Source organism: Saimiri boliviensis, chromosome 11 (genome assembly GCF_048565385.1).
Source record: "Saimiri boliviensis isolate mSaiBol1 chromosome 11, mSaiBol1.pri, whole genome shotgun sequence".
NCBI classification, from domain to species: Eukaryota; Metazoa; Chordata; class Mammalia; order Primates; family Cebidae; genus Saimiri; species Saimiri boliviensis.
The window spans coordinates 116670743-116696424 of NC_133459.1; the positions used below are offsets into that span (position 1 = coordinate 116670743).

At 37.6% G+C, this 25682-nt stretch overlaps 2 protein-coding genes across 8 annotated transcripts in view; one reads left to right on the plus strand and one right to left on the minus strand.

The window, feature by feature from the left end:
• CCDC18 (coiled-coil domain containing 18) overlaps positions 1-12059 on the minus strand; it is a 104332-nt gene extending 92273 nt beyond the window's left edge. Inside the window, exons 1-5 of one of the 7 annotated variants that reach the window (XM_074381412.1) lie at positions 11704-12059; positions 9876-9972; positions 8629-8764; positions 7970-8138; positions 5550-5708 (exon numbers count right to left, since the gene is read on the minus strand). In XM_074381412.1, coding sequence (XP_074237513.1) covers positions 5550-5708; positions 7970-8138; positions 8629-8762 — 462 coding nt within the window. In that variant the 5' untranslated portion in view covers positions 8763-8764; positions 9876-9972; positions 11704-12059. Of the gene's footprint in view, positions 1-5549; positions 5709-7969; positions 8139-8628; positions 8765-9875; positions 10655-11703 lie in introns of those variants that run through there. The other 6 variants (XM_074381411.1, XM_074381413.1, XM_074381414.1 and 3 more) reach the window with 6 other exon arrangements.
• Positions 12060-12100: 41 nt separating this feature from the next.
• The window catches only part of TMED5 (transmembrane p24 trafficking protein 5), a 28910-nt gene continuing 15328 nt past the window's right edge, over positions 12101-25682 (plus strand). The window contains exon 1 of the mRNA XM_039460763.2: positions 12101-12530. Within this exon, the coding sequence (XP_039316697.1) occupies positions 12342-12530 (189 nt within the window). The 5' untranslated portion in view covers positions 12101-12341. The remainder of the gene's footprint in view (positions 12531-25682) is intronic.

Genomic DNA, 25682 nt, shown 5'->3' on the forward strand with positions numbered 1-25682 from the left:
TTTATATAAATTAGAAAATTAAATATAAAACATCAAATTATAAAAAATATTTATAGAAGTTTTTTAAAAAACCTAATTACAGAATATATGCTTACTAGAAAAAAATCTAAATACAGAAAATAATCTGCACTTATAAATAATTTATAAATCATCCTATAATCTGAATCTCCTCCAGGGGCAGGAGAATCAACTACCATAAAAGGGTGGGAAACCACAATCTAAATGGTATGGAAGAGAGCATCAATAAGATAACTATCACTGAAAAATAAATTTAGAACATGAAAGCACAAGGTACTGTAAAGGTCAGAAGTGAGGACCTGATGAGAAACCAGGGATACAGTTCAAAGTCTCTGCAAATAACAGTCATTCTTTTTCCCACTCCCAGAACACCAATAGCAAGGTGTTGGCATACTAGAAAAGAGGCAGAAAGTTTATTATCAGAAGAAACTGAACAGAAGAAGCTTGAGACTGTGGGACACTAATAATAATAAGCAGGAATGAAGTACAGCTGTAACAAGGTAATATAAAACCATCAGCCCCACCTTACTACTCCATTTCATTTTGGGTTATCCAACAGGTGAGAAATTAAAGGACTCTTTGCTGGAGAAACTCAATAGCCAAAACAAACCAACCAACCCACAAAAGTCTCTTTCCATGCTGATGGCACTCCCTCAAACATGGTGAACATTCCTAACACCTGCTGGACTTACTATAAGAAGGTTGGCAAGTACCAACCCCACAAAATGACACATACAAGAAGGGCAAGGATTCTTTGTATGCCCAGGGAAAGTGGTGATATGATAGGAAGCAGATTGGCTATGATGGCCGGACTAAGCTGATTTTCCAGAAAAAGGCTAAAACTACAAAGAAGATTATGCTAAGGCTTGAGTGCACTGAGTTCAATTGCAGATCTAAGAGAATACTGGCTATTAAAAGATGTAAGCATTCTGAACTGGGAGGAAATAAGAGCAGAAAGGGCCAAGTGACTCAGTTCTAAGTGTCATCTTTTGTTTTATTATAAAGACAATAAAATCTTCAGTTTATGTTCAAAAAAAAAGGAAAAGAAAAACATCTCATACCAATACTGGCTGGGAGTTGGCAGGTGTTTCCCTACAAAAGAAGCATCTCTCTAACCATCACCACAAATAAAGTCCACTGGACAACAAACCACCAATCTGAATTTAATTGCCTTTCTCTTAAATATGAATAGCTAAAATACTAACATCTAAAAAAAGCTTCGAATGTGAAAGTCAGAGGTCCAAAGAAAAGAAAAATGAAAGGAAAGCAAACATGGTGGAAAAAAATCATTAAATCTTCAGAATGCTAAGAAAGAATACTACATTACTATGTTATGAAATACAAAACCACCAGAACAAAAAAAAATTTAGAAAGCAAAAAAAGCCTAAATAAAAGATTCAATAGAAGTGCAAAAAATAATGTTGAGACTACCTCCTAAATAAAAATCACAGGGCCAGTAGCCCAATTCTGTAATCCCAGCACTTTGGGAGGCTGAGGTTGGGTGGATTGCTTGAGTCCAGGAGGTCAAAACCAGCCTGGGCAACATGGCAAAATTCTATCTCTACAAAAAGACAATACAAAATCTAGCCAGGAGTGGTGGCATGTGCCTGTAGTCCCAGCTACTTGGGAGGTTAAGGTGGGAGAATCACTTGAGCCAAGGAGGTCAAGGTTGCAGTGAGCCGTGATAGCACCACTGCACTCAAGCCAGGGTGACAGAGCAAGACCTTGTCTCAAAAAATGAAAAAACAGGCCAGGCACAGTGGCTCATGCCTATAATTCCAGCACTTCAGGAGGCTGAGGCAGGCAGATCATGAGGTCAGGAGATGGAGACAATTCTGGTCAACATGGTGAAATTTCGTCTTTACTAAAAATACAAAAAATTAGCCAGTCATGGTGACACATGCCTGTAATCCCAGCTACTTGGGAGGCTGGGGCAGGAGAATCACTTGAACTTGGGAGGCAGAATTTGCAGTGAGTCAAGATTGCGCCACTACACTCCAGCCTGGGCGACAGAGCAAGACTCTGTCTCAAAAAAATAAAAATAAAAAAACAAACAAAAAACCAAGGCTTATATTCAAAAGACAGGTAATAAATGCTTGCAAGAATATGGAGAAAAGGGAACCTTCATACTTTATTGTTGGGAATGTAAATTAGTACAACCATTATGGAGAACAGTTTGGAGGTTCCTCAAGAAACTAAAAATACAGCTACCATATGATCCAAAAATCCCACTGGTGGGCATATACTCAAAAGAAAGGAAATCAGTATATTGAAGAGATATCTGCACTTCTATGTTTGTTGCAGCACTGTGCAGTAGCCAAGATTTAGAAGCAGCCTAAGTGTTCATCACAGATGAACAGATAAAGAAAATGTGGTGGCCGGGCGCGGTGGCTCAAGCCTGTAATCCCAGCACTTTGGGAGGCCGAGGCGGGTGGATCACGAGGTCGAGAGATTGAGACCATCCTGGTCAACATGGTGAAACCCTGTCTCTACTAAAAATACAAAACATTAGCTGGGCATGGTGGCATGTGCCTGTAATCCCAGCTACTCAGGAGGCTGAGGCAGGAGAACTGCCTGAACCCAGGAGGCGGAGGTTGCGGTGAGCCGAGATCGCGCCATTGCACTCCAGCCTGGGTAACAAGAGCGAAACTCCGTCTCAAAAAAAAAAAAAAAGAAAATGTGGTAATTATACACAAGGGAGTACTATTTAGTCAGAAGAATGAGAATCAGTCATCTGTAACAACATGGTTGGAAGTGAAGATCATTATGGTAAGTGAAGTAAGTCAGGCACTTATTTCAAATATCAAAAGACAAATATCACATGTTCTCACTTATTTGTGGGATCTAAAAATCAAAACAATTGAACTTATGGACACAGAGAGTAGAAGGATGGTTACCAGAGGCTGGGAAGTGCAGTTGGCGGAATGGGGGTGGGGTGAGGATGGTTAATAGGTACAAGAAATAGAAAGAATAAGTAAGAACTACTATTTGATAGCACAAAAGGGTGACTATAGCCAATAATAACTTAATTGTACATTTTTAAATAACTAAAAGAGTATAACTGGTTTGTTTATAACACAAAGGATAAATGCCTGAGAAGATGAATACTCCATTCTCCATGATGTGACTATTACGCAGCATGATTGTATCAAAACATCTAATGTACTCCAAAAATGTATATACCTACTATGTACCCACAAAAATTAAATATAAAATTAAGAAACAGAAAAATTTCCAGAACCAAAGGATACAAGTTGCCAGCCTGAAAGGGCTCTCAAATACCCAATTGAGTAATAAGGGTCTATTCAAAGACACATTGTTGTATAGTTTGGACTGGGAAGATCCTAAAACTATCATAAAGTAAAAAACAAACAAATGGGTGGGGGGGGGGAAGGAGATTACATGCTAAGGAAAGTAATTCACAATGGCAACAGACTTTTCAAGGCAGCACTGGAGGACAGAAGAGAGTAATGCTCTAAAAATTCTGACATTAAATAATTTTCAAACTGGAATTTAATCATGAGTAAGGAAGACATTAAGACATTTTCAGACAGGCAAGGAAGTAACTGGAAGATATTCTCCAAATACATAAGAATAAACTACACAATAACAAAACATGGAATTCAGGAAACAGTAGATCCAACCTAGTAGAACACCAAATAGAAGTCCCAGGATGGCAGCTGGACAGCACAAGTACAGGGCAAAAAGCTCAGAAAGAGCAAAATACCAGGCTCCCAAAGAGTAAGTACAACCATTGCCAGAGGTAAGTTACAAATATATTGATTGATTTCTGCAAGAGTCTCGATAGGGGGCATATATGTAACATCAAAAGCTCATACATGGCCTGAAAAAGGTGGCTTCCCTAAAAAATATTCAAACAACTGAGAAAATGCTGAGCTGGGAAGTACAATGCTAGTATCTTACTTCCTTGCATAACCATTGGTGTGTTTATACCCTAAAAAGAAGGGTTCAAAATGCTATTAGTTCAGTAGTTATTAAATTATCTTTATGTCTCTTTTCTTACTTTAAATCGTTGGGCAATCATGACTTTAAAAAGAGAGATCATTTATAGTTGCAAAAAAAATTTTTAAATAAGAGAAAAAATGAACAGATGAATCACAAAAAAATCTAAATGGCAAACAAATATAATGAAAAGGTAACTCTCATAAGAAATCAAGAAAAACAGTATTTTTACCTCAAAGTGACCAAAAAAAGAGGAGGAACCAAATATAAATGCTTGAAAAACATTATTACCCTAAAATTTGGTCATTCTGCCTCTGGAAATCTACCCTAGAAATAATCTCCAACATTGAAGAAGTTTTATGTTCATTGCTGCTTTTTCTTCCCCTGTGCTGAAATAATCCCTAATAGCATTTTGTTTTGTTTGAAAAAACAGAAAAGAAAAATACAGTCTTCCCATAACTCCTCTATTTAAAACTACATATAATGTATGTATATAATGCTTATAAACATAAATAGCGAAAGCTCAATCCAACCTTCCAATCTCTTGGAATTATCAAGTGTGAAGCACAGTTTTTAAACTTAACATATTACATGTATATATATTTACAAACACACACACAGAAACATGTATACTTCTTATAAAGAGGAAAACTAAGATTATTATACATGTGTGTACTGCTCTGTAATGTTTTTTCTGCCACTAAATATATTAGGTAATAGTTTCTGAGTGCTGACTACAGATAGACACTGTTTTAAGTAACTTCATACATTATATCATTTAAACCTCATAATGCACCATATAAGTGAAACAACTTTGCATCTTAGTACTAGTATATTTACCTCATTTTTTTTTTAAAAAAAGGCTTTGTTGCAATCTATTTTATAGGTATACCATAATTTACCATATTTCCATTATTGGACATTTTGGTTTCTTCTAATTTTTTGTGTAACACCAATCATTTACTACAAAAATAGGAAACCACTGAAGTACGGGAATTATTAACTAAGTTATGGTATAATCACATGAAATATAAAGCTACCATTAAAAAATGATCAATAGGAAAGCTATGTAAATGCATCAGAAAATGCATAGACAATATATGAAGTAAAAACCAGAAAAAAACAAAACTAGTTAAAATAGTCTGGATTCAGTTATGTATTAAACCAGTAAAGTGGTTTCTAGATGGTGGAAACTCTGGGTGATCTTTCCTCCTCTTTTTTCTACTTTTAAAGTTCTCAACAATGACAATGTGTTATTTTAAAAGGAAAGATAAATAAGTTATACTTCCTTTGATTATAAAAATTAAAACCACACAAATTGGTAATCTTAACACCTTAGGAAACTTACTTATCTAAATGCAAAAACTGTAAAGTTCCCTTCAATCATTCTCGGTTATAATTCAATACAAAATTGTTCTTATAACATGTTGATAATAGAGTATCATAATAAAAATTACTTCACATAATACTTTAAGGCAATATGGCAATACGAGGAATATTTTTCCAATTATAAATCTTAAAATAACAACTATTTTCTGTTGGCAAACTAATCATTTCAAGATACATACTTTTGCTCTTGACTGTGTTAATTCAAAGTGGATAGATTCCATTTTAGTCATTAAGGAATGGTTCTGTGTGACCAAACAAGCATTCTGTTGCCTAAGTTTATTTAATTTCTCTCGAAGGCTTTTAATCTCCTGATCCACAGGGCTGGAAGATGAAAACAACTGAAAACATGAAAAAGAACAAATATATGTTCAATTATTTCAATTAAGGGTTACATGTAACTAATGGAAAATTATGAGCAATTATTAATAAAATGACTAAATGCCTCAGAAAATGAGTTAAAATACTTAGTATTGACAGGGATATGTGGGACAATCAACACTATCCTCCACTGCTGGTGGAAGTATATACAAGTATAACGTGGAAAACAGTGGTACACTTTAAGAAACTGGCTGGTATTATCCAGCAAAGTTGAATATGCTAAGAACCAATAATACCATCCCTAGATATAAACCTAATAAGCTTTTGTACTTTTACACCTGAAGATATAAAAATATTCACAGCTACACCACCCATAAGAGATAATAAATGAGAAGAACCCAAATGTCCACCAACAATAACATGGATAATAGGTAAAATATTTTATCTGTATACTTTTTTTTAATTTTAATTTTTTGGAGACAGAGTTTCACTCTTGTTGCCCAGGCTGGAGTGCAATGACACGATTTCAGCTCACCACAACCTCTGCCTCCCAGGTTCAAGTGATTCTCCTGCCTCAGCCCCACGAATAGCTGGGATTACAGACATGTGCCACCATGTCTGGCTAATTTTATATTTTTCAATAGAGATGGGGTTTCTCCATGTTGGTTAGGCTGGTCTCGAACTCCCAACCTCAGGCAGGTGTAATCCGCCTGCCTCGGCCTCCCAAAGTGCTGGGATTACAGGTGTGAGCCACTGGGCCCAGCACATATTTTTATTATATTCTTTTTATACATATTTTACAATAAATTTAATTTTCATGAGGATTGTGATTTTCAAAATGTTTCTTTTAATTAACTTTGAGTCATTTCTTTATGCAGTTTGAAATTCAAAACTATATAAAGTATACACAGAAGTCTCTTCCCATCACATTAGCTACAACATTCTGTACCTTGCGTTTTTTATTTAAATATACACTACAATCTCTCAATAACCAATACATTGAGAAACTCCTTTTTTTCCCTGTCAACTGCATAGTTTTTATTGCATGAAGAAACCACCAGTTTATTCAACTAACCCCCATTACTGGATACCTGAGCTATTTCTAATCTTTTGATATGATAAACAATGCCTAATTTTGTATCCTGCAGGTGTATCTATAGTATCGTTTTCCAGAAATGGGAGTTTCAAGTCAAGGTAAATGTATTTGTAATTTTGATAAATACTGCCAAATATATCTCCATTGGGGTTATATCACTGGCACTAGGCGATGTATGCCTACCCAGTATCACTAATAAAATAATGTATCAAATATCTGTATGTTTAATAATTTGACAGGTAAGAACAGGTATAGTTTCATTTTGAATTTATCTTATTATGAGTGAGACTGGACACCTTTTCATTACTTTGGAGATCATTTTTATTTTCTTTTCCATTCATGTCTTTTGCCTATTAGGTTATTGATCTTTTTGTTCTCAGTTTCTAGGAGCTCTTCACACACTAGATTAGCCTTTTGTCTTTGACAGGCATTACCATTATTGTTTTCCCAATTGAGGCACATATACAATAAGAACGATCAGCAATTTGAATGAGGACAGAGATAAAATTTCTTAGAATTACAGACTACGTAAACATGGAATTTGAATTTGTTTTCTAAAATGTAGGTCCAGACAGCTTAATTAAATAGCTTCCTTACAAAAAGGAAAGCTCTTAATGGTTGGCTTTCTGAAGTGGAAAGAGCAAATACATGTCCAAAAAGAGTATGCCATGTATCTGTAACCATATCTGTGTATATACATGCAGGGAGTGGGGGAATAAAGAATAGGAAGAGTGCAAAAGGCGATAAAAGGGTTGAGTGAGGAAGAGGGATAAATACAGAGAGATAAACATATGACAGAATAAGAAAAAAGGAGAGAGTTCCAGACCAAGCAAAGATCTCTAACATCATTGACAAAATATAAAGATAATGAAGGGAGAATAGTGCCATGCTATCTATAGTACTTGATCCAAGCTAAATGGTAGGTATACCATAACTACTTAATAAATAATTGATTACCTATTATGTATAAGATGTAGTGTTAAAATCAAGGGTATTATAATTTACTTGAGAAAAGAAGACATTTAACAGCAAAAAGGTAATAAATAAGTTTAAAAGTAGAGTAATACACTAAGAATTATCGAACCATGAATAAGGTATTTGAAAAAGAACTGAAAGAAAAATATTTTAAATAGACAGGCCTAAAAACAAAACTACTTTGAACTAGATAGGTCTAAAAACAATAACCTTATCTCTTGGCTTCTTTTGAAAATCAGTGCTGCTACCAGATATTTTACAAACGTTTTCATAAGGTGAATAATTCAAAAGTCCAGGGTGGCTAGGCTGAACATCCAAAATGAGCTTTTCAGACCTTGAGGGATTAGGGGCATAATCAGAATTTTCACTTGGACTAACACTAGAGAAAAAAGAAAAAACATATTTCAGTTCTTGGGTAGTTCATTCACTATAAATTGCTATACATTAAATAGGAAAATAGAAAGAAATCCTGAAATGCTGCTAAGTAGTCCACAGTTATGAATGTAAGGCAATGTTTCCACTAAATTTTAAATATATCATAATTACTTTTAAACTAGCAATCTATATATTTCTAGAGCCTCTATGCTAAGATTACTTAGGATTCAAAAAAGTCATAATAATAAAAAATTAATAAAGCCCAAAATATATATTTTATACTGAGTTCTAATACACTGAAAGTGTTTTTAATATGTAAATGCTTATCTAATATTCCTATTTTTTCCTAAACTGAAAGTTACATTAAAAAGTACAAGAAAATTATTTCTTATTCCAGAGGCACATTAGAAACAATATATAATAATGAAATACACACATTTTATATTTATATATTTAAGGCACACTGAATTCTATAACTGATTTTACCTACTTACCTGGATAACTCTTCCCCTAAACTCTTCAAACTCCATTCTGTTATCTTCAGTTCATGTCTTAAGGAAGCAACATTTGCAAGCAAACTTTCTTCTTCATTGTCTTTATTATAGTAGTCTGATGAACTAGATTCCATTTCTTAAAAAAAGAAATGAATTTTTTGGTACTTTGCATGAAAGATTCTGTAGTTTCAGTCAAAATACACGAATAGAATTTAACTCATTAGTTTTCTATTTCAAATGTTGTCAAATCTTTCATGGCAGTTAAAAACAAAACAAAAAATCAATAATAATGAATTTGGTTATAGTGTAAAGCTACAAAGAAAAGTTCAGTACAATTTCAGCGAATGAATTTTTCATTTTCGCTAGTTTCTAGTTATTACAATTCCCCTTTTCTAAGCATACCTGATCTTTCTAACAATTGTTTACGTATTTTTATTCCATATTAAGGAAACTAAGAATCAGACAAAGTCACACAAACTGTAAATGGTGAAACCAAGATTTGAATCCAAGTCATTAGGATGCAAAGACCATTTAACTTTGTCGCATTGTAGCTTTATTACTTATTACATATCAATTTCAATATGAGGTGTTTGAACTTTCATAATCGGGTTACAAGCACTGGACAGCTGATAAAATGGTATCATTACTGTCATTCATATTTTCTTAGAAGGGAATTTATTACCAGATAAAAGTTATTTCCTCCTCCTAGCCCCATAGTTATAAAATTTAAAAAACACACATTTACAAGTCACAACCACAGAGATTAAAATAACATTGCCAGGTCAACTCATAGAAATAAAGGAAGTAAAGCTTTTGTTTCTTCAGTGGATGAGTATCTCTAGGTTTGTGAGACTACTAAATTTCTTTGCTTATAAAAAATCATAATAAAGCATCACAATACTGTAATACAATAAAAAACTAAAGCTTTATAATCGCCACTACTCCTGTAGAGCTTTATGAGCAATCTTAAAATTACATTCCTCTTTGAGATCCTATTTACCTTTTTCATTGTAGCATCTTTCATTGCCCTTCTTATAATTCACATCCCATCCCAAATTCCAAAAGGTTAGGAGTCATGTGCATTACGTTCAGGACTTCAATGTACTTGGAGAAGCTCAATATTTTAAATGAATTAATGAATACTGAACTGTCCTTCCTTTCCTCATCCAGTTAGAATAGTATGCTACATTTATTCCCCACTCAAAAATTCTAAGAGGTAGGGCAGACGATTAAAAAAAAACTCTCACCTTATGGGAAGAAAGTGGCAGGAAATTAAATGAAATACTATGTCATCTCAATGGACAAATTGATCCTTTTTCCCATTTTGTTTCCACAAATTTGCTTCTGCTTAAGTGAGAAGACACTCTCAGACAAGTCAACAAATCAGGTCCGAATCCTGCCTTATCTATTCAACATCTCTAGCTCTCTGAAGGATGGTGAAGGAGAAAAGGGTAGAGAAAATTGGGCAAATCCTAAAATGTGATTCGGTATCATATCTTTTTTTTTTTAGCTGGAGTCTTGCTCTGTTGCCTAGGCTGGAGTGCGGTGGTGTGTCTCGGCTCACTGCAACCTCTGCCCCCCGGGTTCAAGCAATTCTCTGTCTCAGCCTCTCGAGTAGCTGGGATTACAGGGGCCCGCCACCACACCTGGCCCTGTATATTTCATCTTAAATCAGGTTTTAGTTCAACATCTGTGTATTTTCATGTAAGAAATAACTCTCAAGTCAGGTGCGGTGGTTCACACCTATAATCTCTGCACTTTGGGAGGCCAAGGTGAGTGGATCACGAGGTCAGGAGTTAAAGGCCATCCTGACTAACATGGTGAAACCCCATCTCTACCAAAAAATAAAAATAAAAAAATGCAAAAATTAGCCAGGCGTGGTGGGGCGCGCTTGTAATCCCAGCTACTCGGGAGGCGGAAGAATCACTTGAACTAGAAGGCGGAGGCTGCAGTGCGCCGAGATTGTGTCACTGCACTCCAGCCTGGTGTCAGAGCAAGACTCCACCTCCAAAAAAAAAAAAAAAAAAAAAAAAAAAAAAAAAAAAAGAAAAGAAATAACTCTCATAGGCCGGGCGTGGTGGCTCATGCTTGTAATCCGAGCACTTTGGAGGCTAAGGCGGGCGGATCACCTGAGGTCGGGAGTTCAAGACCAGCCTGACCAACATGGTAAAACCCCGTCTTAAAAAATAAATAAAATTTAAAAATAAAGCTCCTATAAACATTTGCATACCGAAAAAAAAAAAAAAAAGAAATAACTCTCTAACTTTTCTGCAGTAGCAATGAATACATTGGTTACTAAAATGTTTTCATTTTCCTAGTGGGTCATTTACTGTCAAATGATTGCCCTTCACCTCAGTTTACAGTAGTTGCCCAATATCTTCACTGACTGTGCATACCTAGAAAAGCGCATCATCCTACTCACGGACCCTGACAACATCAGCTTTCGGCCCTAATTAACAACGTGTTTGCAGGTTTGCACATGCACACCCATCAAACGAAGGACAAGTGTTCTTTTATACCCTTTGTATGTGATACAATGGGCTGTAGTCAAAAAATTTCCTCATTCTGGAAAGAGGTCATAACTTTATAAGGTAGTCTCCTGTCTCAAGATCGCTTAATTTGACACAGCTGATCCTACATTCGACTGAAGGAAGCGCGGGTGGGTAAGGAAGGGCGAAACGACATCTTCCTTTTTTTTTTTTTTTTTTTAAATTTCTAGAGACACCGCTGATCCTACATTCGACTGAAAGAAGCGAGGGCGGGGAGTGGGGGGCAGACGTGACATCTTCCTTTTTTTTTTTTAATTTATAGAGACAAGAGTCAGGCCACGTTGCCCAGACTGGCCTCGAACTCCTGGACTCAGCCAATTTTCCCGTTTCGGCCTCCCAAAGTGCTGATATAACAGGTGTGAGCCACTGCGCCTTCCTATTTTTCATCAAATAAGATAAAACCGTTCAAAGCAGCATGCTCAGCAAGCGCGAGGACCAGCCCCAGCGCATCCAAGGTGCGGGGAGGAAAAGGAACAAAACTCCCCCAGGCAGGCCGGCTTCCCCCAGCCAAGAGGCAGTCGCTCACCACCCAAGTCGTAGCTGGGGAGAGATCCCCCTGGCGACGGCGCGCTTCGCACTCGAGTCTGCGTTAGGAAGCCTCGGACCCTCTCCCGGGCCCCAGAGTATGGAAGTCTCAGACACTACTCGGAGAATCAGCGAACCGCAGCAGCACGAAGTTCGAACGGTCGCGGGAGCCGTTGGGACGCGCCTACTCGGCCGCTGCCCCGCCCCGGCGCAGACTGCGTGTGGCGCCGCCGGAGGCGCAGGGCTTGCCGGGAATCGTGGTCGACTAGCGCGTCGAAGCCAGCTAGCCGAGCTCGCTCGGTACTACATTTCCCACAATTACTGCCATAATGCCCATTGGTGTGGGGGAAGCCATGGGAACCGGAGGCCGTCAGGGGCAGAGGCGGGCGGTGCTCACGCCTGGCTAGAGGGAGCAGAGACTAAGGAGGTGGCGGAACCGACTGCCGGTCCCGCCCTGAGTCCCTACCCTTTGGAGGACCGCGCTTCTCTTTCGGAAGGAGTGTTCGCGGCAGCCGCCGCCACCTGGAGTTTCTTCAGACTCCAGGTTTCGCTGTAAACCTCCAGGAGTCCAAAGAGGAAACGCGGAGCGGAGACAACAGTACCCCAAGCCTCTTTGAGCCCGAGATCACCCCAGCAGGGATGGGCGACAGGATCTGGCTGTCCTTCCCCGTGCTCCTTCTGGCCGCTCTGCCTCCGGAGCTGCTGCCTGGGGCGGCCGGTTTCACACCTTCACTCGACAGCGACTTCACCTTTACCCTTCCCGCAGGCCAGAAAGAGTGTTTCTATCAGCCCATGCCCCTGAAGGCCTCGCTGGAGATCGAGTACCAAGTAAGTGCGGAGGATGAACCAGCCTCCTTCCTTTAACCCAGCTGCACTGCATTGTCGCCTCTCACCCTTTTAGAAACTTCTGGTGGACTGCCCGGGTGGTGAAGAAGCGAGGGCCGTCCGGGAAGCCGGCCAGCTCCGCGCAGGCGCGCTAGGCGAGGCGAGGCGAGGCGAGGCGAGGCTCTCGCTAGGGCCGGGGACCCAGAACTTAGGCGGTACCTGGAATTAACGACTACCCGCCTTCTCCCCTTTCCTCCGGTCGGAAAGAGGCCAGAACTGGTGATGTCCGTGGCCTTTCTCTGTTTCCTAATTCGCCCATCGCTTTTCTTAGCCACTACACGCTCCGATACTGAGAATTTCACAATGCAGAACTGATACACGTTCTCCTTCATCATTGGACGGGGTGATGACACTTGTTTGAATCACCCCCACTCCTTTCGCACAATTCCGGTTACAAATCTTCACTGTCTTTGCTTCGGTTAAAGGTTTTTGAATTATGGTCGTGTAATTATCACTAAGCCGGATTTTGAAATTTTTTGGAAGAGGCCGTTGCTATATTTAATGATACATTTCCGTTTAAGTTATATATCCATTATTTTCAAATGATCAAATCGTATATTAAAACTTTATAACCTTTCTCTTCATTGAGCATTGTAAGCATTTGCCCCGTGTCATTGTTTTCTTTTTAGCATCTGCATGATATTCTTTCTGGGAATTACCTTGTTTTATGTAGTCATGCTAGTAGGGGTAATTTCTTAGAAGAAATCTTGTTCGTTCCACACAGCAAATTTCGATGTTTTCAGGTAGCAGTACAGGAAAAAAAAAAAAGGGCATTGATATGTTTCATCTTTCAGTTTTTTAGAAGTTAATTATAATCAAATGTTAATTTTTTAAGTTGATGTAGGGGAATTTTTTTTTTAAATACCAGGTACCGTCACATGATGAGCAAAATAAAAAGTTGTAGAATTTTTATCTGATGAAATTTTTATCCGATGGAACTTTAGGATTAAGTTGTATATAGATACATAAGATAAACACAGAGAATAAAATATGTAAGATCACATAGTGAGCAAAACTGAGGCTAAAACTCAGTGTTTCTTGATTTCCAGTAGTGTTCAAAAGTTCAACTTTTACTGAACATTAACAAATGCCAGGAGGGATGGGAGACAGAGGGGAGTAGTGTACTAAAAGAGAAAGAGTTCCTCTTTTCAAAGAGTTTAATAAGAGTTTAAACTTTTCCTGACTCACAAACAGGTGATTTCAATAAAGGATGGCTAGTACCAGTAGAGGACAGTAACTTCTAAGGGTTTCAGAAGAGGATTCTTGGAGAAAATAAAATTTAATCCAGAAAGATGCTTAAGTGAGACAAAAATGCAAGGAACAAGGGGCATTTCAGAAAAGGGAACAAAAAGACACATAGTTTGTAAAATATATTTTAAGTGAGAATGGTTAGTGTGTAGTGGACACTACAAGTACTGAGGTTTTATTACACTTTAAGACATATAAAGTCTAGGTGGGGAGTAGCAGAAAAGGACACTAGAGAGGCCAGAAGGCTGGGATCATGAAGCATGAATCAGCCTTGTTTGCCATGCTGAGTAGGTTTCCCCTAATTTTGTACAAGTCCAGATCACTGGATGCAGGGTGGAAAATGGATTTAAGGAGAGCAAAATTAGAGTCAAGGAAACCAACCAGAGGGCTAGTGAAATGGTCTAGATAAGAAAACAGTTTGTGTGAATTAAAAAATCTTCAGTGGCCGGGCGCGGTGGCTCAAGCCTGTAATCCCAGCACTTTGGGAGGCCGAGGCGGGTGGATCACAAAGTCGAGAGATCGAGACCATCCTGGTCAACATGGTGAAACCCCGTCTCTACTAAAAATACAAAAAATTAGCTGGGCATGGTGGCGCGTGCCTATAATCCCAGCTACTCAGGAGGCTGAGGCAGGAGAATTGCCTGAACCCAGGAGGCGGAGGTTGCGGTGAGCCGAGATCGCGCCATTGCACTCCAGCCTGGGTAACAAGAGCGAAACTCCATCTCAAAAAAAAAAAAAAAAAAAAAATCTTCAGTATTTACCTCCAATTAGGGAGGATCTATTTTAACTACTGGCGTCTTATAGTTAAGAACACCAGCTCTTAACCTTAGCCTGGATTCAAATCTTGACTCTGCCCACTTAAAACTTGGGTGATCTTCTCACTTGTAAGATGGAGATAATAATTGTAACTACCTCATCGAGTTGATTTGAAAAAACATGAGTTAATAAATGCTCATATTCAGTGCAAAGTGGTCTATTTGGAAATGCTCATAGATCATTCCTGACACAGTAAATAGTCTAGGAATGTTAGTTTTACATTTACACCTGTAGTTACGTGGCTTGGTTTAGCTTTATTCATTGCATCTTTAGTCATCCTTAAAGTGACTCTTTCCTTGCTTTCTTTCTTTTCTTTTCTTTTCTTTCTTTCTTTCTTTTTTTTTTTTTTTTTTTGACAGTCTTACTCTGTCGCCCAGGCTGGAGTTCAGTGGCTCAGTGCAACCTTCATCTCCTGGGTTCAAGTGATTCTCCTGCCTCAGCCTCTCAAGTAATGGGATTACAGGCATGCACCATCACCCCCAGCTAATTTTTCTATTCTTAGTAGAGATGGGGTTCTTTGTGTTGGCCAGCCTGGTCTCCAACTCCTGACCTCAAGTGATCTGCCGGCTTCAGCTTCCCAAAGTGCTGGGATGATAGGCATGAGCTACCACACCTGGCTGGAACTATTCCTTTAAATCATTCTCCCTGAACAATTTGTTTTGATTAAGGAAAGAGGTAAAGTCATTTAATGTCTGTAATCCTAGACAGTGTTGGAGAGATGTGTAGGGTGAAGATCATCTTCCACTCTATTTTTGCGTTTCCCAACTTGTTTAATTTCCCAGTAACTATGTTCTACTGATTTTTTTTTTTTTTTTTTTTTGAGACAGAGTTTTCGCTCTTGTTATCCAGGCTGGAGTGCAATGGCGCGATCTCGGCTCACCGCAACCTCCGCCTCCTGGGTTCAGGCAATTCTCCTGCCTCGGCCTCCTGAGTAGCTGGGATTACAGGCACGCACCACCATGCCCAGCTAATTTTTTGTATTTTTAGTAGAGACGGGGTTTCACCATGTTGACCAGGATGGTCTCAATCTCTCAACCTCTTGATCCACCCGCCTCAGCCTCCCAAAGTGCTGGGATTACAGGCTTGAGCCACTGCGCCCGGCGATTTTTGTTTTAAAGTTAGTTTTTAAAATATTATGGAACAGACAGTCCAACTTTGTCCTTTGTTATTGTGACATACTGAAAATTTTACTAATTTCTTTTTAGGTTTTAGGAGAATCGTTTTTGGATAATTGACTAGCCCCACATTATATTGATTTAGGTTCTTGAAAACTTTAATGCCAGTTCATGTATGTTATAAATAAAATAAATCATCCATTTAGAAATTTAAATCATTCTTGAGTGCTTGATATGTATCAGCACTATCCAAGGTGCTAGGGATACAATGGTGAGTGAAAACATTGGTTAGGTACAGTGGCTCATGCCAGTAATCCCAACACAGCAAGGTGGGAGGATCACTCAAGCACAGGAGTTTCTGACCAGCCTGGGCAACATGGCAAGACACCATCTCTGCCAAAAATAAAGTTAGCCAGGCATAGTAGCACACATCTGTGGTTCCAGCTACCTGAGAGGCTGAGACAGGAGGATCACTTGAGCCCAGGAGGTTGAGGCTACGGTGAGCTGTGATCACGCCACTGCACTCCAGCCTCAGTGACAAGAGTGAGATCCTGCCTCAAAATACATACATATATATATATATATATATATATATATATATATCTGTGTGTGTGTGTGTGTGTATGTGTATGTATAGTCCATGCCCTCATACAATCAAGTATGGGGACAGACATTAATCAAATTATTACACAAATGCATGTCAAAGTATTACTCCAATAGGGGCTATGAAGTTAAGTTCATAAGACTATGGGTGTGCTCAGTAGGAGGACTTCATTTTATCTAGAAATTGGAAGACATCCAGAAGTAGAGTTAAGATCTATAGAATTATCAGGCTTTCACTAGGCATAAGGGAGTGAGTGGAACAAGTCAGTGGGTAAAAAAGAATAACACCCAGCAAGATACTAAGGAAGACGAGAGGAAGATACCTTTGAGGTCCTGAAAGACAGGATACAGAGAGAGAAAAGTGGTACAAGTCTATTTTAGAGAAGTCAGTAGCAAGAGCAACCAGATACTGCTGGGCTTTTAGGTCCTTGTTAAGGATATGGGTCTTTTGCAGAGACCAGTAAGAAGCCACTGAAGAGTTATAAGCAGGTTAACTTGATCTGTGTTTTTAAAAAGATCATTTTGGCCACAAGGTATTGAGCATCTCTGTACCACAGTTCTGTATACTTACAAAATAACAATAATCACCTGCTCCCCACCACATATTATGAAGAACAAATACACTAACACACGTAAAAGGAATGGTATCTAGCATCTAATAAGCACTCAAAAAATGTTAGCCAGAAAATATACCCTGAGCCTAGAACAACAATACCTTTTAAGGGCATAATAGGCACTTTAAAGTAGCTATTGAATGAGTGAACTATATGTTTACCAAAGTTGTAAAACTATCTGGGTGGGTTTTTGGAAGAACAGAGCTATATCAATGTTTTAAAATTTTTATTAGCCTTTTCATTTTTATATAGAACCAAATTTCAATATTTTCTAGCAAACTGGCCATTTCATCTAATTTTTAAAATTTACTTGTTAATGTACCTGATGCCATTTGGAGTATCTCCTATTTCCATTTTATCTGCAGGTATACATCCCTAATGTTATACGTATAAAATAGATAGGACTATTTTATTGATGTTGGAAAAAAATGGCTTTTGAGTATTTATTTTTAGTTTTATATATATATATATATATATATACTCACATCTATTATATACAGACACTTTATAATACGTAAGAAATATATAAAATATTCATATACATATTTTATATATAAATATATGCATATATAAATACTCGAAATCCATTTGTGTGTGTGTGTGTCTGTGTGTATGAATAATAAAAGTGGAACAAGAAAATGGGTAAAAAAGAACAACACATGCCAAGATGCTAAGGAAGAAGAGAAAAATGTACCTTTGAGGTCCATTTATATATATATATATAAATGGCTCTTAAGTATTATATATATTAGTATATATATACACACATTATATATACATAATGGTGGGTTTGGAGGATAATATATATTTAATATTTAAATGATATATGTTTGGGTTTTATGTGTGTGTGTGTGTGTGTGTGTGTGTGTGTGTGTGTGTGTATATATTTATTTATTTATGTATTTTAAGATATGGGGTCTCCATCAGCCTGGCCAACATGGTGAAACCCTGTCTCTACTAAAGATACAAAAAATTAGCTGGGCATGGTGGTGCCTACCTGTAATCCCAGCTACCTGGGAGGCTGAGGCACAAGGTATTGCGTCTCTCTGTACCACAGTTTCTATATACTTCATAAGTTTTTATCATTTATCTCTCACTTCTAAGTGAGAACATGTGGTATTTAGTTTTCTGTTTCTGCGTTAGTTTGCTAAGGATAAGAGCCTCCAGCTCCATCCATGTTCCCACAAAAGACACGATCTCATTCTTTTTCATGGCTATGTAGTATTCTGTGGTATATATGTACCACATTTATTCAAACTGTCATTGATGGGCGTTTAGGTTTGCTATTCCATGTCTTTGCTATTGTGAATAGTGCTGTACTGAATATTCATATGCATGTGTCTTTATGGAAGAATGATTTATATTCCTCTGGGTATATACCCAGTAATGGGATTGCTGGAGACCTCATGTCTTTTTTTTTTTTGAACTTTAAATTCTGGGGCACATGTGCAGAACATGCAGGTTTGTTACATAGTTAAACACATGCCATGGAGGTTGGCTACATCCATCACCCCGTCATTAGGTATTTCTCCCAATGCTATCCCTTCTGTAGCCCCTCCACCCCGCAACAGTCCCCAGTGTACAATGTTCCCCTCTCTGTGTCTGTGTGTTCCCATTGTTCAACCCCCACTTATGAGTGAGACCATGTGGTGTTTGTTTTTCTATGTGTTAGTTTGCTGAGAATGATGTTTTCTAATTTCATCCATGTCCCTGCAAAGGACATGAACTCATCCTCTTTTATGGCTGCATAGTATTCCATGGTATATATGTGCCACATTTTCTTTATCCAGTCTGTCATTGATGGGCATTTAGGTTGGTTCCAAGTCTTTGCTGTTGTGAACAGTGCTGCAATAAACATACGTGTGGATGTGTCTTTATAATAGAGTGATTTATAATTCTTTGGGTATGTACCCAGTAATGGGATTTCTGGGTCAAATGGTATTTCTAGTTCTAGATCCTTGAGGAATCACCACACTGTCTTCCACAATGGTTGAACTAATTTATACTCCCACCAACAGAGTAAAAGCAGTCCTATTTCTCCACATTCTCTACAGCATCTGTTGTCGCCTGACTTTTTAGTGATAGCCATTCTAACTGGCATGAGATGGTATGTCAGTGTGGTTTTAATTTGCATTTCTTTAATGACCAGTGATGATGAACTTTTTTTCGTGTTTGTTGGCTGCATAAATGTCTTTTTTTGAGAAGTGTCTGTTCATATCTTTCATTTACTTTTTGATGAGTTTTTTTTCCTGTAAAGTTGTTTAAGTTCTTTGTAGATCTGGACATTAGCCCTTTGTCAGAGATGCATACTGCAAAAATTTTCTCCCGTTCTGTAGGTTGCCTGTTCACTGTGATGATAGTTTCTTTTGCTGTGTGGAAGCTCTTTAGTTTAATGAGACCCTATTTGTCTATTTTGGCTTTTGTTGCCATTGCTTTTGGTGTTTTAGTCATGAAGTCTTTGCCCATGTCTATGTCCTGAATGATGTTGCCTAGGTTTTTTTTTCTAGGTTATTACGGTTTTAGATCTTACATTTAAATGTTTACTCCATCTGGAGTTAATTTTTGTGTAAGGTATAAGGAAGGGATCCAGTTTCAGCTTTCTGCGTATGGCTAGCTGGCTTTCCCAACACCATTTATTAAAAAGGGAATCTTTTCCCCATTGCTTGTTTTTGTCAGGTTTGTCAAAGATCAGATGGTTGTAGATGTGTGGCATTATTTCTGAGGCCCCTGTTCTGTTCCATTGGTCTATATATCTGTTTTGGTACTACTACCATGCTGTTTTGGTCACTGTAGACTTGTAGTATTGTTTGAAGTCAGGTAGTGTGATGCCTCTGTCTTTTTTTTGCTTAGTATTGTCTTGGCTATGCAGATCCTTTTTTGGTTCCATATGAAATTTAAGGTGGTTTTTTTCCAGTTCTGTGAACAAAGTCAATGGTAGCTTGATGGGGATAGCATTGAATCTTTAGATTACTTTGGGCAGTGTGGCCATTTTCACATTATTGATTCTTCCTCACCGTGAGCATGGAATGTTTTTCCATTTGTTTGTGTTTTCTCTTATTTCCTTGAGCAGTGATATGTTGTTCTCCTTGAAGATGTCCTTCACATCTCTTGTTAGTTGTATTCCTAGGTATTTAATTCTCTTTGTAGCAATTGTCAATGGGAGTTCACAATTGTGAGACAGAGTCTCACCCTTTCGCCCAGGCTGGAGTGCAATAGTGCAGTCTCAGCTCACTGTAACCTCTGCCTCCCAGGTTCAAGCGATTCTCCTGCCTCAGCCTCCCGAGTAGCTGGGACTACAGGCATATGCACCACTCCCAGCTAATTTTTTGTATTTTTAGTAGCGATGGGATTTCACTGTGTGAGCCAGGATGGTCTGGATCTCCTGACCTCGTGATCCACCCTCCTTGGCCTCCCAAAGTACTGAGATTATAGGCGTGAGCCACATCACCTGGCTCCTTTATGAATTTTTTTACTTCCAGTTGTAAAAGTAATATACAACCTCCTTAGAGTAAGTCAAACAGTACAAAGATATAAAAACAAAAAAAAACTTATCACTCTATCAAATGTGCCTGTCATTCTCCTAGATATGAATTATTCCATACCTTTTCCCATACTCATAAAAACATATAGGGTTTGATGGGGTGAAACATAAATGATTACTTTAATTAAAATGTCATGGTCCTTAAACTCCTTACAAAGTTTTCACCAACAGGTAATTAAACAACCCAAATCAGTTTTTAATGATAAGGAAGTCTATTAGTTCATATAACTGGAAGTCTGAATAGGACAGATTTCAGGCTTAATTTGTTTTCCTCTGGTTCTCATGGCTCTGCTGTCTTGACTTTTCTTAAAGAATTCTTCACTGCCAATTATTTTTCTTAAATGCATCAAAACTAGTATTTTATTATCTTCTGACTTTGATTATAGCTGTTGAGGCTTCCTGTCAGTTTGTTAGATAGTTGTAGTTGATCTCTGTTTTCTCTTGTAGATTTTTAACTTCCTGCTTCTGCATTTTCACAGCAGTTTAAGTGCATCATCCATAGTTCTTAATCTCTCATAATTTCTCTTTGTCTCACTCTTCTATATTATAGATAATTTTTTCAGCTTTTACTTCATTAGCTTTAAAAAGTTTATTACCATTATTTTTGATTGGCAAATTATAATTGTATACATTTATAGGGTATAGCATGATGTTTTGATATACATGTACGATATATAAAGATTAACATTGCCTTGCTTATAATTTTTTATGAGATATTTGAAATTTAGTCTCAGTTATTTCAAAATATACATTATTATTGACTGTAGTCACACTCCTGTGCAATAGACCTCAAAACCTATTCCTCCTATCTGAAATTTTGTACCCTATGATCAGCAACTCCCTCAACTTTATTAGATTCCACATATGAGATAATGTAATGTTTGTCTTTCTGTGCCTGGCTTATTTAAGTGTAATGTCTTCCTGTATTCCATTTTGTGTATATATACCACATTTTCTTTATTCAGTTATTAATAGACATTTATATTGTTTCTATGTCTTGACTATTGTAAATAATTCTTCAATGAACATGGGAGTGGAGATATCTCTTTTACATACTGATTTCAGTTCCCTTGAATGTATGCCAGAAGTGTGATTACCAGATGATACAGTAGTTGTATTTGTGGGGGTTTTTTTGAGGAACCTCCATATTGTTTTCCATAGGGCTATATTAATTTATATTCCCACCAACAATGTACTGATCTGTTTTTTCTTTTTTGACTTGAGGTCTTGCTATGTTGCCCAGCTGGTCTCAAACTCCTGGGCTGAGGATCCTCTCATCTCAGCCTCCCGAGTAGCTGGGATTACTGGCATATGCTCACCATGTCTGGCAATAACATACTAATTTACATTCCTTTTCTCCACATCTTTTCTAATACTTGTTATCTTTCATCTTTTTTGCAAAACCCATTCTAACAAGTATAAAGTAGTATCTCATTGTGGTTCATTAATCTTTTTCAATTATAATTTAATCTGTTGACTCTTTCATTGCATTTATAATTTCAATGACTAGAAGTTCTGTTTATCCCCTTTTCTTCCCAGATTTGTATAATTAATCCTGAATTTATTCCATTTCCATTTGCAGAAAGTCTGAAATATTTTCTATTAACATTGCATAGAGATGTTTCTTTTTACTGCCAGCCTGGTTTTGTTATTTTCTCATGGTTTTCTTTTGTAGTTTTTTTAAAAATTAATAGACTTTGTTTAGAAGAGCTTTAGATGTATAGATTAATTGATAATTGAGCACACACATACCCCCACAGTCCCAGTTTTCTCTGTTATTAACAACTCATATTAGCGTTGTACATTTCTTAAAACTGAGGCCATTTTGTTAACATTAACTAAAGATAAGTCCATAGTTGCCTTAAGGTTCACTCTTTCTATTGTGCAGCTCTATGCATTCTGAAAAATGCATAATGTTATATATTCACCATTAAGTATCATACAGAATAGTTCCATGGCACAAAAACTCCCCTATACCCCACCTACTCAAACCCCGCTACCCCAAACAGTGAATTCTTGGCAGCCATTGATCCTTTTCACTTATTTCTATGCTATTCTGTTGTTGATCTGTCAGTTCCTTCATCAGTACCATGCTGTCTTGATTACTGTAACTGTATACTAAGTCTTGAAGTTGGGTAGTATCAGTCTTTTGACTTTGTTCTTCAATATTGTCTTGGCTATTCTGGGTCTTTTTTCTTTCCAAATAAACTTTAGAATCAGTTTGTCGATATCCACAAAATAGCTTGCTGGGACTTTGATTGGGATTGCATTGAATGTGTAGATCAAGTTGGGAATAATTAGCATCTCAACAATATTGAGTCTTCCTGTCCATTGACATAGTATCTCTCCCTCCCTCCCCATCTCTCTCTCTCTCTCTCTCTCTCTCTCTCTCTCTCTCTCTCTCTCTTTTGAGAGGCAGAGTCTTGCTCTGTTGCCCAGGCTGGAGTGCAATGGCATGATCTTGGCTCACTGCAACCTTTGCCTCCCAGGTTCAAGCGATTTTTCTGCCTCAGCCTCCCGAGTAGCTGGGATTGCAGGCATGTGCTACCATGCCTGGCTAATATTTTGTATCTTTTTTTTGTTTGTTTGTTTGTTTTTTTCTTTTTCTTCTTTTTATATTTTGTATCTTTAGTACAGATGGGGTTTCACCATGTTGGCCAGGCTGGTCTTGAACTCTTGGCCTCATGATCTGCCTGCCTTGGCCTCCTAATGTGTTGGGATTACAGGCATGAGCCACTGTGCCTGGCCAGTATATCTCTTTATTTAGCTCTTCTTTGATTTCTCTTATCAGTGTTTTGTGGTTTGCCTTGTATAGATCTTGTACGTATTTTGGTAGATTTCTACCTAATTATTTTTTTCTTATTTTTTTTCTTTTAGTGCAAATGTAAACAGTATTGTATTTTTTATTCCCAACTCCAGCTGCTTGTTGCTGGTGTATAAAGCAGTTGACTATTGTATGTTAATATTGTATCCAGACACTTAGCTATAATCACTTATTAGTCCCAGGAGGGGCTTTTTTTTTTGGCAGTTCTTTAGGATTTCTGCATGGACTATCATGTCATCTGTGAACAAGGACAGTTTTATTTCTTCTTTTCCAATATGTACGTCTTTTCTTTCCCTTTCTTCTTGTACTATATTAGCTTGGACTTCCAGTGTGGTGTTGAGTAGGAGTAATGAGGGAATAGCATCTTTGTCTTGCTTCAGATTTTAGTGGGAAAGCCTCTAGTTTCTCGCCATCAAGTGTGATCTTAGCTGTAGGATTTTTGTAGATGTTCTTCATTAAGTTGAGGAAGTTACCCTCTGTTCCTAGTTTGCTATGATTTTTAAAAATATTAAATATGGATTGATATTGGGTTTTATCAGATATGTTTTCCATGCCCATTGGTGTGATCATTTGAGTTTTATTCCTTAGCCTGTTGATGTGATGAATCACACTAAATAATTCTTGAATGTTAAACCAGCCTTATATACCGGGGAACAAATCCATCTGGTCATGGTTGTAATTCTTTGTTTATATTGTTGGATTAGCTTCATTAATATTTTGTTGAAGATTTTTATATCTATGTTCCTGAAAGATACTGGTATGTAGTTTCCATTTCTTGTAATGCCTTTTTTGGTTTTAGTATTAGGGTAATGTTGGCCTCATAGAATGAGTAAAGAATTGTTCATTTCTGTAAGAGATTTTAAAGAATTGGTATCATTTTGTCCATAAATGTTTGGTAGTATTCACCTTGAAACTGTGTGGTCCTGGTCCTTTCTTTTGGGGGAGTTTATTAATTATTGATATAATATATAATTTCTGTAATAGATACAGGCCTATTCAGGTTATCTATTTCTCCTTGTATGAGTTTTGGTACTTTGCATCTTTCAAGGAATTCGCCTGTTTTATCTAAGTTTTTAAATTTGTGGGTATAGATTTATTAGTACTATTCCATTATTATCCTTTTGCTTATATTTTTTAAGATGGAATCTTTCCATCACCCAGGCTGGAGTACAGTGGTGTGATCATAGCTCACAGCAGCCTTGAACTTCTGGGCTCAAGTGATTCTCTCACCTCAGGCTCCCAAGTAGCTGGGCCTATAGTCATCACCATGCCTGGCTAATTGTGTGTATGTGTATGTAGAGACAGGGTCTCACTTTGCCGCTGAGGCTAGTCTCAAACTCCTGGCTTTGAGTGATCCTCCCATCTCAGCCTCCCAAAGACCTGAGATTACAGGCATTGGCCACCACACCTGGCCATCACTACCTTTTTAATGTCCATAGATAATTAATGATATTAATGATGACCCATCTTTCATTTCTTTTTTTTTTTTTTTTTTTGAAACGAACTCTTGCGCTGTCGCCAGGCTGGAGTGCAGTGGCACAATCTCGGCTCACTGCAACCTCTGCCTCCCAGATTCAAGCAATTCTCCTGCCTCAGCCTCCTCAGTAGGTGGGACTACAGGTGTCCACCACCATGCCCAGCTAATTTTTATATTTTTAGTAGAGATGGGGTTTCACCGTGTTGGCCAGGATGGTCTTGATTGCCTTACCGCATGATCCACCCACCTCAGCCTCCCAAAGTGCTGGGATTACAGGCGTGAGCTACTGCGCCCCGCCTCATCTTTCATTTCTAATACTAGTATTCTGTGTCTTTTCTCGTTTTTTTTTTTTTTTTTTTTTTTTTTCCTTGGTTTGCCTGGCTAGAGGTTTATTAGTTTTATTGACCCTTTTAAAGAACCAACTTTTGGCTTCATTGATTTTTTTTTTCTCTGTTGATTTCTTGTTATCAATTTCTTGATTTCTGCTCTAACATTTTTCTTCTGGTTGTTTTAGGTTTATGTTACTCTTCTTTCTCTAGCTTTTTAAGGTGTATGCCTAGATTATTGATTTTAGGTCTTTCTTCGTTTCTAGTAAGTTCATCCAATGTTATAAATTTTCCTCTTAGCACGGATTTCTCTGTATCCCACAAATTTTTAAGTTGTATTTTCATTTCATTAAAGTTTTTAAAAATGTTATCTTGAGACTTCTTCATCCCATGAATTCTTTATAAATGTGTTGTTTAATCTCCAAATATTTGGGGATTTTACAGTTATTTTTATGTTATTGATTACTACCTTAATTCCATTGTGGTCTGAGAGCATAAGTCAAGGTGTGTTTTATGGCCCAAAATGTGGTT